The sequence below is a fragment of the Anser brachyrhynchus genome (genome assembly GCF_964034855.1).
Source record: "Anser brachyrhynchus genome assembly, chromosome: Z".
In the NCBI taxonomy this organism is placed as follows: Eukaryota; Metazoa; Chordata; class Aves; order Anseriformes; family Anatidae; genus Anser; species Anser brachyrhynchus.
Window position 1 is genome coordinate 78,176,838 of NC_137697.1, and position 19,518 is coordinate 78,196,355.

Below are 19,518 nucleotides of genomic sequence, written 5' to 3' on the forward strand. Positions count from 1 at the left end.
CTGCAGGACCCACACGCTAACACGTACGGATGCGCTGACTGTCCTGAATCCAACACTTCTCCCTATGTAGACGTCACCTAAGATGAGTTTAGCTTTGCAGGTTTAAGGCTTAGATTAGATCTTGGACACACAGAAAGATAAAAACATTTTGCAGGAGAAAGTGTTTTCGAAGTGTTTGTTCAGAAGTATACTAAACTGCTTTGCAGAAGGAACCATAGGAGAGTAATCAGAAAGAAAACACCTCACAGGCAAATTTCACCACAATAATAATCAACGTTATATCTCATAGAAAGGAAACATTCTCAATAAATTCTATACATAAACGTAATTGGTTTCTGAGGCTTTGTAACAGGCCTTTCAACATATTTGGCCTCCTGTTGACCAGATTCTTTTCCTTAATTAAATCTTATTTAATATAATGGGATAAATGCTAACCTAAGAAAATTCAGCAATGAACAGAGGGGTAAACGCAACTATGAGACCAAGTAATGAGCTTGAGACTGCTCCCCCTTAACTGGTGCTAATGAGAGAGAAGGAGGAAGCAAAGGTCTCCATATTTACCTACAGTATTTCTATACTTGACTCAAGGAGAGCAGAAGTCAAACAGCTTCTTCAAAAAACCTCAGCTGAAGATTTATCTAGAGCAATGGGAACCAGACGTTGAAAGTCTAAAGGCAAATTTTAAAACCTTGTACTGAAAACAGAAAACACAGGCAAAAAGTATTCATGCTTGTACATAAATATATTATAATGCAGATGAACAATACTGAAAAACAGCACTTTTAGCTGCTGTTTCATCTACAGATATTTTTATACTTCATATATCAAGAAGAAAAAAAAATGCATTTTATAGAAATGCTGAGCTACCAAGTAAATTTATCACACAAGGGAATTAACTGATTTAATTAAAGCTATTTAACTACAACAGGCATTCATTTCTCCACCACTGCATTTCACTCGCAGTCCAGAATAACTTTCAGAACAGAAAGCCATTTGCAAGCCCGTTCCTGAAAGAGAACAGTGCTTGTGCCCATCAAAAGCTTCTAAACAGTTCAGATTCTCATTACTGCAATTTAAAATCTGATTTCAAATTATTGCTTTTGGACAATCTTAAAAAAGTTAACTTTCTCCTGTGAAACACTTGTTTTTAAAACTGTCAAGAAAGCAAAGCAGAACAAATCTGAAAAACAATCTTACTCTCCTCTCTCCTTTAGTCATAGGAGAAAAAGCAAATAACACAATTCATTAAGTTCTTCCCAGTAGGCAGTTAATCACTGCTGCAAAATAAGCCACATGGACAGAAATTTTTCTGTCACAATTTTTCACAGCAGTGTGTTTTGTTATTTTATTTTATTTTTTCCCAGCCTACAGAGGAACTAAGCTACTAAGGTAATGTAAGTGGTAATGTAACAAAAGTTGCATCCCCTCCAGCACCTAATACAAATCAAAAGTCTCCTTTGGATTCATTACACATGTGCGATTGAATGCACACTTAGACACAGTTCGGCCTAGTGCTTTGAAAAGATGCAAGCTTTAAAGAATATTAATTGGAAATCACATTAATTAAAAAGAGCTTGCTCCTGTACAGCACACATGAGGAATATTGCGGGAATGCGCACAAGATAAAAAGCAATAAACTTCCCATAAATATGGGAGAAAATAAATTTTCAACAGTGCAAGAAAAAAGGCAATGTGCACATATCTGGAAGCAAAAATAATGAAATAAGGTCAAGGCATATTCTTAATTAATTTATTCTCAGAGCTATAATTAAACCACTGTCGTGTTTCTATTATTATTCAATTTTAATTACAATCTTGGAATCGCTTCATTTTACCTACGGTTTTTAGAGAAAGAAAGCAAATGGCTAAAAGCATGACACTAGAGTTGGTAAATCAGGACAGGGTCCTAATACCTATTAGTGCGACCTTCACTGCAACTCCTCCTGAAGGCCAATCCCATCCCTCTTTCAGATGTTTTCATACAGGAACACCTGCACGTCTCATGAGGCAGCTCCTGAAATTCCACAGATTTTCTGTGTGCCATAGAGAATGAGCCAACTGAAATTTCAGTCTGCTTTAATTCATAAGGCTCCATTTCACAGCAGTTCAGACAACTCAGCCTCCACTGCCTATGAGTGAGACCTTACAAAAAAAAAAAAAAAAAAAAAAAAGGTAGGACCCATTGACTGTGTACCATCCCCGGTCATAAATACAAGCTTTTCTTCACTTTCACTGTGAAAGGTTTTGCCTTTTCCTTAACTTCAAGGACTATCACATAAAGGACTTCACTAGATTTTTACCCATATCTGATCATCAAATAATCATTATGCAAATAAATCCATTTCAGAAAATCCAATCTTATGTCCTGATGTATAAATAATTAAAAAAAGTTAATTATTTACACCATGATAACTTCATACCAGTACGTAGATGCACAGTAACTTCGACATCACAGTTCCTGAGAAGCTTAATTATTAATACAAGCATTTGGTCCGGATTCATTCCTTGGAGAACCCTTTTTCTTTCTTTCCAACTCCATTCACTTTGTTCCCCTATAATGAAGTTTCTCAGTCTCAAGTCATTTTCTTTTTTACAACCAAGGTAGAAGAAAAACTGGGAGGATGGTTCTCAAGTATGTGTTAATTGAGTATATCAAGCGAAACGTGCATCAGTTTCTAGTATTTTACATATTTAATATTTCCAAATTGTGATATGAAAAGTCTCATAAAAAGAAACATAAAGAATATGTCTGCTCAGGAGTACTGACAGTCCCCTATTCTATTACTAAAACTAAGGAAAATATTTCCAAAAGCTATTTTATATTAATTTAACAAACAAAAATAGTAATTCATCTTATTTACTTACACTATTGCATACAGTAAAAAATGCAGCTTTTCCATCAATAATCCTAGTTTCTGTCCTTCTGTCCACCTAACAAAGAATTATCCACCCAATTCACCTAAGAAGGACACTAATTACTTTAAAAAGCACTTATGGAATATTAATATCCTAAGAATGAAGATGCCAATTACAAATTTACAGTGAGCACACAAGCGCTACAGGATTCAGAGATCTTCTACTCAGGAGTCAATAGGGAATACAAGATTTTAATTATTCAGTGCCCATTAAAAAAAAAAAGAAAAGTTGGTTATAGCAGTCATAGTTTTTTATCTTTCTTTTGAAGACTCATTTCTTTCAAGAAAAAGGCAGTCTAACTGCTAGATTTCAGTATTGCCCATGACAATCATCTTTGTTTAATAAATACCCATCTAAACAAATACTAATTATGCTTGTGAAATAGAAGGAATGATAAAAACAGACTGGCATAGCACAGGATAGACAAAGATCAAGTACTCAAAGGTCAGCCTAATTTCAAGAAAACTTATTTAATCTTAAGCATGGCTGAAGTCAGATTCATTCAAACAGAATTTAAGTATGTTACAGAAATGTGATCCTTACAGCATGAATTATTTTTCTAATTACTCAGGGTAAACAGAAGTACATCCCCTGACCAAAGGATATACCACTCCTAAAAGCTTATGACTGAAATTACAATATTCCTGAAATTGTTTAGAGCACGATCATCTATTTGTGACGACAGACATCTCTTGCAAAATCAGTCAGAGGTTTCACCTCTTCTCATACAGACAGAAAAATCTGCTTTGCTTTCTCTAAAGCATACAGTTCGCTGTAGGTCTTATGCATTATATCTTCCAGCTTAACAGAAATAATATATGTATTTTTATATAGTTGCAATAGACAAATGTGATTTGCCCTTGTCAATGTAACAATACAGTCAACAATCTCTTTATTAGTAATTTTTTTCCCATTCCCCAGGGACGATAGTTACTACACATTAAATAAACGCTGAAATACAATCAGATCTCTGATCAGATCTCAGCTGTAGCTTATTTATTTTTATCTTATGGAAAATAAAAATGTTAGGTAAAGCAAAAATAGAAGCCTCTAGCAGCATGCAGCTCACATATGTCAGGCACAACAACAACCAAAAGGTACAGTGAGTATTTAATACCTCAGCTGAAACTCATACTCATGGCATAGGCAATCCCTGCTAAAGTCGTGTGAAGAAGAGCTTCCACTATGAAGGAACATTCACAGAAACACAGTATATAAAACTTGCCTTAAAACAACGTTCTAATTTTCTAGTTAAAAACATTAATGTTGTTATTTCCTTACTTTTTTTAAGGTCATCTGAGAAACAAAACACACAAACAAACAAAAACCACAATAGACATAGTAGCATGCAAACAAAGCACGACTTTCAATTCACTTTTAGACACTTTAAAAACACAGGTGTTTATTGCCATGTAATGACTTTGAATTAACAGACCAGATTCTTCCACATGAATCAGAGGACAGTGGTCTCGAAGTCCCAAGTCAAGATGCTGCCACCAACCTGCAATAATTTACCTGCATTACTAACAACAGGTTTCATGAGGATTTTGGCTCCTGGGGTAACTTAAAGTACTCAAGTGGTACATCATCTTCCCTGTCCAGTAGGTAATGTGATCTGAAGAATCTGTCTTTTGATCTTGGTACGAATTCTCACTGCAATTGTCCACTTAGGAACATCACTCAATTTTTGACACAAATGTCTGCATCTTTGATTGCACTACAGTGGCACAGTATTTAAACCATACCACTTTAGTAACATATTATGCCTGACAGTTTATATGTGGCTGGACAGCCTATTATTATTATTATTATTATTATTATTATTATTATTATTATTTTTAACCTTATTTTTAGCACCGTCAAAGTCCTCTTGCTTTACCTCTGTTACTTCGTGGTTATAGGAACAAAATGATTCAAAGCTTCAGTCAGATGTTTACAACTTGGGATGACTTACTCATTGAACACCTGCATTCATAAAATGACTTAGAGTTGTAACCAGGAGCATACACACTTTTCCTCCTCTTATGAATATTCATATGTTCTTTGAGAATAAAAGCTATTAAATAGGAATGAAAGCTTAGCCTCCACAAATACAAGCAACAAACAAGTACATTTTCTAATCTGCAATGCTAGCATTATACTCCACATACCTACCAAAGGAAAAATCCATTTAACTACAGAACACATTGTCATGTGAAATTGAAGTGAATAATAAACATGTTCCTACAATACTTAAAGAATAAGAAATATGGTAATGAAACTGAAGGAAAGGGAAATTATTTGAGAAGCATTAAATGAATGCAGTTGCTGGATAAACAATTCCCTGTTATATTCATCATGGTATTAATTAAAAAATAATAATAATTAAAAAAAAGAACGTTTTATTCCCAGTACTGATCTTAAACCAAAAATAGACATTTCCAAGTGAAAGATCTCTAGTGTTAACAGAGTCTTCTGTCAGTCTCAGAAAAAAAAAAAAAAAAGTTATTTATTTTTATCATTTCTGGAACTAGCAAAAATGGTATGAGAACTACACATTTCTTGTTTGAGAGGAAGAAGTTCCAAATGATGCCTCCAGACCATGATAATTTACAAGGCAGAACCTGAACAAGGACAGAGCCACATCATACGTGCTTTCAACGTATTTGTCAATGATGAGGTATTAATGTGACACCCAGTTCAATAAGCCTTCAGGGCTTGAAATAATGGTAACTTGGTAGGAAACACCACATTGTATCCTATAGCTATCTCTTGCTGCTCCTACTGGACGAGTAGGAAACTCTTGGCCTCCAACAAAAATCTGGGCTCCTCTATTACCTATTATTATCTGTTATTTCCAAGTGAGCAGCCTCGCTTCAACTCAGTTTGTCCTTCCTTTTCAATATCATGCCATGTGTCATAGACTCACTGAATAACCCAAGTTGGAAGGGATACACAAGAATCATCAAGTCCAACACCTGGCTCCACACAGGATCACCCCAAAACAATTCACTTCTCCGAGAGCGTTGTCCAAATGCTCCTTGAACTCCAACTGACTCAGTGCCGTGACCACGTCCCCGGGCAGCCTGTCCCAGTGCCCGACCACCTCTGGGTGCAGAACCTTTCCCTAACACCCAGCCTGACCCTCCCCTGTCCCAGCTCCATGCTGTCCCCTCGGGTCCTGTCGCTGTCCCCAGAGAGCAGAGCCCAGCGCCTGCCCCTCCGCTCCCCTCGTGAGGGAGCTGCAGGCCGCCATGAGGCCTCCCCTCGGCCTGCTCTGCTCTGGGCTGAACAAACCCAGGGACCTCAGCTGCTCCTCATACGTCTTGCCCTGGAGATCCTTCACCATTTTGTAGCCCTCCTTTGGACATTCTTTAACAGTTTTACATCCTTCTTATGCTGTGGTGCCCCAAACCACACACAAAACAGAACCTGAGGCCACACCAGCACAGAGCAGCCCTTGACCAGCTAGCCATGTGGTACCTGATGTAGCTCCCACCAGAGCCTCTGCACCATGATACTGCTATGAAAAGTGGGACTCATTGCAGATCTCTCTGTGTCTGTCTTTTGTCTACATCCACCTGTTTAAATCAACTCACTCAGGGTTGGATTGTCCACTCAACTTATGCCCACAATTCACTTTCCTATTTGAGACTTGGCAGCAAATAAATTTACAAGGCTATCAAGAGATCAAGAGCTTTATTTCATTTCAGAAAAAAATACAGAAAGTCCTTTTCATAAATCTGAGTTTCTGTGCAGTCTGGTTAGGACCATACCACAGAGAAAACCAGCGGTTTGAATTTCCTAGTTTTAAGTCAAATTCTGAGCACGGTCAATGCTGAAGTCATTTTCAGACAGAAAATAAGCATCTCTGAATTTTACAGCCATAAGATCACAGAGGAGAAGATACAGAAGAGATAAGAAACAGCCTCAGGAATGCAAGGTTTCCACTCATATAATTGTTTTTTTTTTCCTCCCAGGTCTCAGTGACAGACATTTTACTGCTCTTAGGCAGAAGGTGTGTTTGCTGGGACTGCTATCTTCTGCATTCTAGCTTACTGGTGTGGCAACACTTAATCACCAAACTCTGTCTTAAAAGAAAGTAACAATATCACTGGTATACAGCAGTCAGACAAGGAGTAGTTACAGTAGACCCATTAACCTCTCCTATTAGCAAAACTCCCATTTCTTACGACAGTGAGAACTACCACAAATGTGACAGCAGCAAATCAAATGGAAGTTAATATAGAAGAAAACATCATCAGAAGTCAAAATATTTTGATTGAAAATAAGCTATTATCTTAACCCTGATTTTAAGATGACCTCCCAAACTCAAACTGATTAGAAACTAACAATGAAAAAAAACCTATCCTTTTAATAATTCTGCACTGCTTCCTTTCCTAAACATTCTGCATTATCAGTGGAGAAATCAGTCCAAAGGGGCTGCAGAGGTTGAGATAAATATATTGCATTTGCTCAATTTGAAGATTTCTTCTTGTGAATAATGAAAAGCGAAGTAACTTATTGCAACTAAAAATGCTGTTCATAAAAGTGTGGGTAATAAAAGGTATAACAAGGTGACAAGACAGAGAAAACAGATTTGTTTACTTTGTACAGGTTAGAGCATGTACCCAGGGAAATCACATATACTGCAGTTCAAAATACTGCTTTAGATAGCATTAAAGCAGGAGCACAGGTAGGAAACGGTACAGCAGAAATTAACATTAAGTTATGGAAGAGAAGCAGTTTGTCTCTGCAATAGGTAAGTCTGAAAATTCTGATTTTTTTTCCTTTAATTACAACAAAATTCTGTAAGTAGTCAACTAACATCAGATGGATTCTGTTCTAACAACTGCTTTTCTCTGTATTGATGTGAACAGGCAAGCTAATCCAAAAGCATTCTGTACCGGTAGTTAAGAGCAGCAACAAAGTGATCACAGCAGTGTCAGCTATTGGTGTTCGGGCACAAAAGCTTTACAACCAAATTTAAACATCATTTGTGCTCTTTCTCATACTGTATCATGGGATCATGCCCAGAAGACCAATGGTACCTTAAAACTGAAAAAACAAATGCTGTCTTCACATGTTAGAGAACATATTTTCAGAGTGCAGGACTCCTCTGAATCTCAAGTTGTACCGTACTTCAAGTTATATCACCACAACTTACACCACTGTACCTAGTAGCATCATTTCTTACTGTTTGTTACACGTTGTATGAGTACTTCAGGTTTCATTAGTATTCCTTCAAATTCTTTACTTCTATTCTTCTAAAACTGACCTGTAACCAAAATACTAAACATACATCCACATCTGCACAAGTACTTATAAGTTCTTAGTTAACTGTTCCTTTATTTTTTAACTGTAAAACACAACTGCACAAATGGCCTTTTCTAGAAAAAGTGAGCAATCTATCGAGAGCATTCCTCCAAAGACATTAAGGAAAATTTTACTGTTTTCTTTCTATTGCATTTTTATAGGATTCTAATACATTGAACACATACACACATATATATATATATTATATTATACACAAGACTGTTACAGGAGAAGAAATTCTGGCCCGCTCAAATTCATAGAGATTCTAGTATTAACTCCAACATAGACAGAATTTATTGTAAAAATCAGAAATAAATTCTGTAATTCTAAAATCTAGAGGGTACCTAGAATTATTAAGAAGCCTGCTGTACTTCTTGTTTTATGCTTGTGATTTTCAAATATACAGTAAACTTACTTGGCCCACAATCTACCTTAATACATCTTTACCTTTGCAGCATATGAGTTTGCCCAGTGTACTGCAAACTGACATTTTCAAATCAGGGTGCCTAAAAGCAACACATCAAAATATGTTTGAAAAAAAACCTATACAGTTATTTTTGCCTTTCATAAATATCTGTTTAATATCCACTCAGTCATATCAACAAATATTTTTGTGTAATCTGCATAACTCTCATAAATAAAAGTCCATTTGGGGATTTTTATTTTTAAATTTTCACTGCATTAAATATGCTGCTACTCACAGATGTAAATTCTGGCTCAAAGCACTCTGAGCCTCCAAAAATTCAGTATTTTATTTGGATGCCTAATTAGTAGGGTTGTGAGGAAGCTGGTGAAGTGTAAGAGCCTACAGACAGTGCTGGTTGAAAAATACCCCTATTTGCCAGTCAACACTCACAGGCAGCTTTGGCTAGACCTTGCCACGGGGAAATTCACAGCAACTGTTGCTGTCTCCAGAGGAACTGACACTAAGTTTGCTTTGGAATTGTAGAATTTTTCATTGTAAAATCCCAAGGAGTGGCATGTTAAGGCATGTTCTCAAATTATTTAATAATCCCACAAATTTACTTGAGACATGAACTGGACTCGGACAGTCCATCTTCCCACTGTAAAAGACTCCGCCTTAAAGGCACAGCATTTAGCAGTCCTTTTATAAGGCTGCCGTGCAGTATCCTCAGATGTTTCTTTCTTCTTGTGATGGAGGAATGAAGGAAAAAATAAAAACAAGGGCCACAGTACGTTAAGAGAAACACAGATCAGATGCTTACCAAAATACAAGGGAGAAAAAGGTGTGTAGGGTGAAAATGATGACTTATTTTCAACTCCCCACACAAAAAGGAGCACCTGTTTCTTCTGAAGTTTTCAAAGTGACAGGAGGATACCATCACCCTCCAAGTGAGGATATGCTATAGTGCATAAGAATGCCTGGCTATGGCAGAAACAGAAAGCCATATTAGAAGAAAAACACTGCATGGAGGCTTAAGGAGATTGCCTGATGGTGGTGAACCAGTGTAGTGAGGGACCAGCCAGTGACAGCAGGCACCACGTCGAGGTGAGATCAGAAGGAACTAAAGCAACACAGCTAAGCCCATCCTTCTGTGGACTTTGGCACCTTCTGCTCAGAAGGACAAAGCTGCTTGCGACACATGAGATGGGTGCTTACCTCTGCCCTTCTGGGTACGCTGCCCTCCCGTTTCTCAGATTTGCACTTCACTCTTTCCTCCTTGCTCTTCTGCATCACAGAACATCGATTATTCCTCAGCCACCATCAGGTATGAGCCACTGCCACCAGGATCCTGCCTGAGATCTACCTCTCAGCAAGGTGAACACACCACTACCGGCCTCCTGAGAGCAAGCAGCAGCTCCTTGGTGGTGCCACACTGTGTGTCCACCACACTGCTACAGAAAAACATCTGCAGCAGCAAGGCTACGGTAGAGCTGGAATGTATTTTCCCAGTCTGCATTTTATAGTGGGCAATGCTGATCTGTATATGTTGACAGTTAGAAATAAAACCACAGCTGTAATTCTCTTTAACCAAGCCAACATCTCTCTACAGAAAAGAGACACAAAACTGCAGCAGGCTCTTCCTTAATTTTAGGCATCTTTACTGAAATACAAATAAAAACCTCTGTGTACCTAATGACCATGTACCTTTAAATATAACATCCTGTAAATGTTTTTATGCAGTATGAATGCTGCCACACATCTACATACAAGAATTCCAGGGTAAGAAGCAAGCCAAGCTGTGATCTCGTTTCAGCATCATACGCTCAGTATCTCTGTTGTAAAGAAACTAAGCTTTCAAAAATTAGCTGTTCCAGACATTCGTATCTCCTGGAGAGCTTAAAAAAATGCATTAAGTATAATTGTGACTCAGATAAAACAATATAATCCCTTTGAAACACCTTAAAATAAGCTAACACTCTTGCATATTCTCATTTAAACTAAATATAAACTTTGATTTCCATTCAAAACCAAATTATGTCTGATTTCCTTTGTATTCAATAGCTCTAAAATTCCAGACACAACAAAAATGTTAAAATAGAAATACAATTAAAACGATGCTTTGAAAATTGTTTCCATTTAGTAGCACAAAAATACTGATCTGAAAGACCTTCTAAAAATGATTTGGCTTCTGGCTCCCTGTTATATTCTGAGTAACTTTTCTCTTCGGCTATGGCCCTGTGACTATTTCCCACATCATGAAGATGCAACAAGCGCTACAGTATTGATTTATGCCATTAACCCTCTCATCACACCTTTCCACTGGCACATTCCCATCATTCTCAACCCTGTAATAGACTTAGCTATATTTCACAATACGCAAAATTCATTCCCTAATCCCAATCTACCTGAACTGTGGAGATGAACAGTTTGTAGATCTGCATCATTACCCTGTAAGCACTACATTTTAGGATTGAATTTCAATATCCTACAATAGTGATGCATGATTCAAACATAAATTACATTCTCTGTAGGTAAGCTTACATAAAAAGTCTTTTCAATAATTTTAAGTGCATTGTATTACACATAGGTGTGCTTTCAATGTTTTATGGTTGCACAGAATCAGCTGTATCTTAAGGCTGATTGCTCTTATTTTACTTATTATCATCATGTTGGTATTTACTTCTCGTCCACATCCTGACACTGTATACGGTTACAGAGTATTCACCAGCCAAAATACAAGCTCTATGTATATATTTTCGCATTATTGCAGTTATTTGGATTTTTCCTTGTTTTGACTGTCATCTCTCCCAATCATGCTCAATTTAAACAGCTAGTTTCTTGCTGAGGTAAACATTTCATATTGAAAATGTTAAATTTATCAAATCGAAAGGCAGCCTTTGCTCTGCATTAAGGCACAAACTGCACACCATTTCTGTTTTATTTCTTAAAATTTCAGGTACAGGTTTCAGTGCCAGAGCCAGGCAGTTGAGAAACTCCACTCCTGTTAAAAAGGCTTAAGCAGCTCTGTTGAATAGTCTTCTGAAAAGGCACAGAGGTATGGTGGTATTATCCAACTAGAGGCCAAGGCCTTAGGACATTGCAAGCATCTCTTTTCAAGAACTCTTCTTGGATGATTTCACACACAAAATAAGCTACCGCCCGATCATTGTGAAGAAGCCAAATGAAGATTCACTTACACTCAAAACTTTCCCTTGCTATTTTGCATGAACACATAAGTTTTCATGTGTACTGGTAAAATTTATAAATTTTAAAACCAGAAGTGATCGAATTCATCATGTAGCTAGTCTGTTTATTGACATAACACAAACCATAAGACTTAGTGGGATTAATCTGTGCTATTTATTTCCCAAGTTTGTGCACTATGAGCACTAAAGGGAGTGGCTTCCTGACTCCAGTGAAGCAAGAAAAGACTGTGAGAAAAAAGGTATCTAGAACACTTCAAAGAATATTTTGATACTGTTCCTTGGACTTAAGAGAATGGTAGAATACCAATGACTAAAATGCAATTCACTTTTTCACCAGTTGTGCTACAACATTTCAGTTTACATCTCAGTGTAAGTCCCTCTTAAAACAAAAATGAATCAACCACAAGGGTTTTTTGTTGTTGTTTTTTGTTTGGCCAGTTGTTTTTTTTTTTGCTTAAAATATTGCATAAAAAACATAAAGGCATGTTACTGATACGAAGTAGTTGCATAAAACCTATATGGAAGTGAGAGACCAGCAAAAAAATCAAAGATTTTTTTAGACTATAAATTTTAATTCTTGCAAAAAAGTCTTAAAATACACATATTACACAAAAACTTTGTATGACAAAAAGGAAATGAGAAATCAAAACTAGAAAAAAAAAAAAGGTGCAACATAAAGATGTAGGGTGTAAGGTTATCTTGTTAATTCTACCAAATTACCAAGGATATTCAACAGACCTCACAGGAAAAAGGATTGGAAACTAAATTTTAAAATCTAACTAATTATATAGTTTACTTCGGGAAGCATTTAAATAAAGCAAATTCTAAAAACTACTTGTGGTCACTATAGGATTTTGCCAGAAGAAAAATGTAAACCGTCTCATCGCAGAGCTGGGATGTCACCATGGTACCACAGCTTAGCGATACTTGGAAGGAAAGCTTGATCAGATTGAAGACAGGTTTTCCTACAAAGCTGAGGAGTTAAAAAGAATAGTTACATTTCCTGCTCTCATACTGCACACACTGGTACAGAAACATTGCTTGTGATAATGAAGACCTATTTTCAACCCTCTGAGAAGACAACAGCAAGATGTTGGTCCTCTGATGAAGAAAGAATGTTCTGTTCTTCCTTTGTTGTGACTACCAACCGTGCTATTTATCAACTACTAGCCATGAGCAATGCTGGCATTGCTAGCCACATAAATACAGCTGCAATCTTTTCCCTTTCCTCTGAGAATGTTATGCTGTCTTTTTATAAATTTGGGTAAGACAAAGTGTGCAGAACATTCATGCAAGGAGAATTCAACTTTGAATTCCAAGACTGCAATATGTTCAGCAGCAGGTTTCTAAAAAGATATGTGAAACTGCAGTTCGAGAATTAAGGAACAAAAATATAAGTTTAAAACCAGTAGTTCAAGTATGCTTTTGGAGTGAGATTCACAGCACTCAGAAAAGAAAAAAAAAATAATTATCAGGTTTTAAGCAGAGGGCTTTTCCAGGGCATCTGGAAAAAGTTTTGGAGGGAAGACTTACTGGGCTGCTGCAGACTTATAGCCTATGACTTCTCTGTGACACTCCTGTGATAAATCTCCCAACCTCTGATTTTAATATCCAACACATCTGTTTTAGCAGCTCCATTTAGCATTTGGATATATATCCTTACACAGTGCCTCCCACAGACTGTCCCATAATCACTTTCTGGTTCAAAACCCCTAACACAAGCAGTGCTTCAGCATGCAGGCAATGCAACAAAAATGCTGGTACTGGCTCAGACCAAAGGTCTGGGAGAAGTCAGTATTCTGTCTCCACCAGGGGCTTTAAACAGGTGTCGAATGTGACAAGCACGTAAGTTATTTCCCTCTAACGTCCTTCTCAGAGGCAAAAAGAATTTGAACAAAGAACTTCAGAACAGGACCCACTTTTTTTTCCCTGTGCATTTCAATACCCTAAGTGAACTTTTCTTGCTGAATCTCCTCTTGCACCTAGACTAAAGTCTAGTAAGAATTCAGTTTTACATGCCCATTCTTAGTGAAATAACGTTGGTGCTACCACAGGAATTCTTGAAAAAATGAATAAAAGATATCAAGTATTACACTCTAGAGAGGATTTAGAGAGAAATGACTTTCCAAATTTAACACCTTTCTGTGCACTTTCCACTCAGCAGCTATCTAAATCCTCCAAGTGCTTGCTTAACACCTGTGCAGTTCCCTTCATTCCAGTTCTGCAGTTGCTCACAATATCCTCAGTCTGAGTAACACCACGAGAAAAAGAAAACAAACAGGAACGCAGAACATGGCAGCAAGGATATTCAGTCATGAATGGACAGATTTTAGCTTGGGATCATAGAATCACAGAATGGTTTGGGCTGGAAGGGCCCTTAAAGCCCACCCAGTGCCACCCCCTGCCATGGGCAGGGACACCTGCCAGCAGCCCAGGCTGCCCCCAGCCCCATCCAGCCTGGCCTTGGGCACTGCCAGGGATGGGGCAGCCACAGCTCCTCTGGGCAGCCTGGGCCTGGGTCTCACCGCCCTCAGAGTAATGAATTTCTTCATTACATCTAATCTAAATATACCCATTTTTAGTTTGAAACCTTTACCCCTTACCCTATCCCTATAACCCCTGACACAGGGTCCCTCTCCAGTTCTCCTGTAGCCCCCTTTAGGTACTTGAAGGTTGCTGTGAGGTCTCACCGGGGCCTTCTCTTCTCCAGGATGAACAATCCCAGCTCCCTCAGCCTGTCTCCACAGAAGAGGTTCTCCAACCCCTTTGATCATCCTTGTGGCCTCCTCTGGACTTGTTCTAACACTTCTGTGTCCTCCTTGTGCTGGAGGCCCCAGCGTTGAGCACAGGGCTCCACGTGGGGTCTCACGAGAGCAGAGCAGAGGGGAACAATCCCCTCCCTCGCCCTGCTGGCCACGCTGCTTTTGGTGAAGCCCAGGGTACGGATGGCTTTCTGGGCTGCAAGCACACATTGCTGGCTCATGTTGAGCTTCTCATCAACCACCACCACCACCAGGTCCTTCTCCTCAGGGCTGCTCTCAATCCACTCCCCACCTAGCCTGCATTTGTGCTTGGGATTGACCTGGCCCACGGACCTTGCACTTGGCCTTGTTGAACTCCATGAGGTTTGCACAGGCCCATCTCTCAGGCCTGTACAGGTCCCTCTGGATGGCATCCCTTTCTTCTTGCATGTTGACCACACCACACAACTTGGTGTCATCAGCAAACTTGCTGATGGCACACTTGATCCCACTGTCCATATCACTGAAAAAAAATGATAAACAATGCCAGTGCCAATACCAACCCCTGAGGAACACTACTCATCACTGATCTCCACCTGGACATTGACCTGTTGACCACAACTCTTTGAGTGCGACCATCCAGCCAATTCCTTACCCACTGAGTGGTCCATCCATCAAATCCATGTCTCTCCAATTTAGAGACAAGGATGTCATGCACAACACTGTCAAATGCCTAGCACAAGTCTAGGTAGGTGATGTCTGTTGCTCTTCCCCTATTCACCAGTGCTGTACCCATTTTTGTAGAAGGCCACCAGAATTGTCAGGCAAGGCCTTACAAAGGAGCCCTGAACAAGGTACTGTCTTTATATTTTCCTCTAAATTTCTGAAATAAAGACTCTTGGAAGCCCAAGCCCAGTTGAGATCTGAAGCCTAAGCAAGTAGTGGGGAGCTACAGGTGTGCTCCCTCCCGACCTGAAGGATTTTCTACAGTTCACAAGATGGCAATGGAAGCTCTTCTTCCTGACACACTTACAGTGCCTTGCTAAAACTACGCAGTTCAGAACCTGGGATTTCACCTCAGAAGACAGCTGTCCCATCCTTTGTTTACTTTAGATTCCTCTATTATGGAAAAAGCAACTGCAGTTTTTTCCTTGCAAACAAACCTACACATTTATAATCACATTTCTGCTCATTTAGAAACAATACCAATGGCAGATATGACTGAGTTACAACAGATCGTTCAGAAACCGAGCAAGTTATATGGATGTCTCTCCAGCTCATCAAACAAAAACATTTGAGTATCTTTATTTTTAATGAATGTCTGGCAAAGCTTGATAGGCTATCAATACATCTAGAGGAAGAATATAAATAAAAAATGTATTCTTGCAATAGTGAGAATATGGAAATTTCAATTTTGGTGACATAAATATCAGAGAAATACCAGAGAGCATTTGAGACCTGAAATCAGCCAAGTAACTTCATCAAGTTGACACAGAAAGACTCTGTATAATACTATTTTTTTTAGTTGCAGCCCTACTATTGCTTTTTCTCTCTCACAAGAAATATGTTTTGACAAAAGTCCAATATGCTAGTCAGAATTATCAGGCTTAAATAGCTGTCTGGAAATGAATTACTGGCTGACCTAACTTAAATAAGAGTTAAAGTTGCATGCGCAGAGTCATTGAGACAGCCAGCTTTGTTCCTGTGGGTCAAAATATCCTTCAGAAATTGTGTGTGGTACATGTCTCAGTGCAAACTGTAAAATGCCAACATGTGATCAGCAGATTGGCCAACAGGTAACACCTGTACATATCAAATAGAGAGTTGTTGTCTTTAAACACAGATCCATTATTTATGTTAAGCAGTCAAGGAACAAAGTAAGTAATTAGTGAACCAGACAGCAATAACCTACATAGTTAAATTAAATCTTTCTTGGTTTGAAACTTCCTCAAAATGGAGGTAAATTAGCTAATAGTACAATTAAACCAATATTAGCTAAATATTATTTCTCTTCCTGTGTGGGTTTAGTGGGCCTTTGCTCCTTTGACTGTGTGCTTTTGAGTCACAGAACTTCTACATAGTTTTAAACAGAGTTTAACTAACACAAAATTCAAACGTTAATTGTTAAGTGAAACTTTAATAATCTCATTTAAATTTAACCAACAGACAGAAAACTTCCCAACATTAAGGCTGTGTTTACCAGCACGCACTTACCTCCACGATCCCTTGCTGCTAAATTCTGTCCTCTTCTTAAAGTAATGTCCAACTGGTACATTCCGGGATCCTCAGAGGGAAAATCTGCATTACTAGCTCCAACTGAACTTGTTTTCTGGAGGAGAAACAAATAAAAATACAATAGCTAATGTTACAAAGAGTTTCAGTAAGGTGTTTTTTTCTATGGTATTATCATCCCATTGAATTAAGACAAGAATGTATCCCATTCCTTCACCTTATAACTAACAGCCCAACACCAAAGAACCCAAGCCTGTCTTCAGCACGACAGTTCCTCAGCATACCTTTTTTGTTCCTTTTTCTTTTTAAATAACTTTTTAACTTTTCAATGGTTAAATTTGTAAATTAAAGAAAATGTTTGAAAAATGATTCTTTGATACTTGTATTTATTATGTTAACCTCCATTTTTAATTACATTCACATTCATTCCTGGTCTGCTAGAGCAGAATAAGTAAGAAAAAAAGAACCTGGACCTTGCAGTGCTGTTTGAACTAGTAATTATCAGTACTCTTAAACCCTGCATTTATTCACCAGTGGTAATCTAGGCATCGACTAAACATAAATGTGATACAATTGTGGTGGCTGTTACAGTGCTTTGCAAATTATGCGATTTTAACGCAGAGTTATGAAGGAGACTGGTGAAAAATATCCTAAAGATAAATGTAGTTGTATCCCTTCATTTGTAATACATGCATTTTTGGTCTGCCTGCACTCAGGGGCAAAGACAAGATTCTCAGAGTAGTTATTTGTATAAATTGTATCAAGAGAAATTAAAAAATAAATAAGTAAACAAAGTCAGAAGCAAAGGAACTCCCTGGAGCATATGAATAGTAACCACACTTCTGTCTCAGATGACAAAGGAGAGAAATTATATTTCCTGCTAGATTTATACAGTTCATGCTTTGAACATCACATTTAATTTTAATACTAGAATAGCTGTTTCTATTATACATACACAGTATATACAGCAGCTTCACATATTATATATAGAGCACCGACATTAGATATTCTCATGCTAGGATGTAAGTCTTCTAAGACTAGTGCCATTAATACTTTGTTATAAGATTATAGCTCCCCTGTAAGGAAAAAAAAAAATGCAGCAATACGATAGAAATACATTGGAGAACACGTACACTAAGTCCTATACCACTGCAAAGGAAACTTTTGTTATTTCTCTTCCTAGTACCCACCTTATTTTCTTTCTAAGGTATTAGTAAATTTAAAGCATGAAGAAGATCACAAAATAAAGAAAATTTAATATATGCTTTACTCTTGTTATTCCAGAGTCACACCTGAGCCTAATTTATTAACCTTTGTTGCAACACATCCAGTGGTAGCCAAACCACATAGCAAAATGCTCACCAGTTCCAAAGAAATGAAATTCTTCAAAACTACTGCACTTCAGAGAAAATGGTTAGATGAGCTTTGACTGGGGAGAGAAGATGTTGAAATCTCTCAAAATTTATCTTTTGTCTTTGAAAAGTAACTGCTGAAGCATGCCTGAAACTATCAAAAGACCTTGTAGGACTAGAGCAGAAGTCATCCACCACTTCCTTTTAATGGATTAACTCCTCTGGGTATCTCTCACTGTCTATCTCATTCTTAAAAATTACTGACCGCAGGCAGTTACAAGGCTGAAAATAACAAAAACCGAATTTCCACCCTGCCTTGTAAGGGTATGTAGAAGGAGATAGTCGGCTCCCCTAAGGGTACCTGGTCAAGGACCATCTTCCAAGGCAGGAGGGATAGCAAGAAAGGGAGGCTAGTGATGGGAACCACGTCTGGCCAGTCACACTTCTTTATAAGAGCAGGTGAGAATGAGGCACGTTTATCCCAGTGGGGTTACCTGACAGAGGACACGTAAGCCAGGAGGCCATCACCAGAAGGAGGCCCCCGGCCTCAGAAGGGGCAGGCTAATGAGCTACCTGCACCTCATCCTTCATTCACGCAGGAAGGATGAAACTTGCAGCTGGTAAGGTGTGACCAAGGGCTCCAGGCTGGCTGGGTGCAGGAAGGGCAGAGCTCTGCAGACCTGAACTGGTGAACTGCCTCTACCTGACAGAGAGCAGGCTGGGGGCTCAGCCGCCTGTGGCTATCTCCACGAGAGTCCCACGTGTGAGTGCTGTTGACCAGGGCAGCCTTTGTGGCTGGTCATGTCAGGGTCCGTGTGTCCGTGGGGTACGTGCTCAGCCTGGTACCGGCTGAACCTGCAGAGGGGACAGCAGCAGCCGTGTCCCCCAGCCTGGGCAGGGACCCCAGGACCCCGGGCACAGGGCTGGGCCGCAGCCAAGGGGCAGGAGCACTGCTGGGCCCAAGCGGCTGGAGGACTCCCATCGCTCTTCACCTCCCTTAACACACTTCTGCAATGCACAGTATCTAATGTGGACAGAAATAAGGGAAAAAATCTTACTGGCCTGCTCCTCAGGCTCAGCCCAGGCACCGACATTCATCAGGGTGCTGTGTAAGATAAAACGTGACTTCCAAAGAAAGTGATGAACACTGAGATTTTCCTTCCCCTATCTTGACTTTCTTCAAGAGGCTGCAGATACAAGAAGAACCACAATGTCTGCCAACACACACCGTCTCCTCCCTGATTATTCCTTGTGGTGCCCCCCTCTCACTTCCCTTCTTAGGGGCAACACAAACTCTGTATTAAAATTAATGCTATAAATATTTCCATGTTCCTCTCCTTCTCCCTTTCTCACCTTTCCTTCCTTTTTTC

General features: G+C 38.8%; 1 protein-coding gene across 4 annotated transcripts in view; it reads right to left on the reverse strand.

Moving 5' to 3' along the window:
* Window positions 1-19,518, reverse strand: part of MCTP1 (multiple C2 and transmembrane domain containing 1) — a gene marked incomplete at its 3' end in the record, with an annotated part of 270,851 nt that overhangs the window by 158,248 nt on the left and 93,085 nt on the right. For all 4 annotated transcript variants that reach the window (XM_080572689.1, XM_080572690.1, XM_080572687.1 and 1 more), the window contains one exon: window positions 16,779-16,893. In XM_080572689.1, the coding sequence (XP_080428815.1) occupies window positions 16,779-16,893 (115 nt within the window). The remainder of the gene's footprint in view (window positions 1-16,778; window positions 16,894-19,518) is intronic.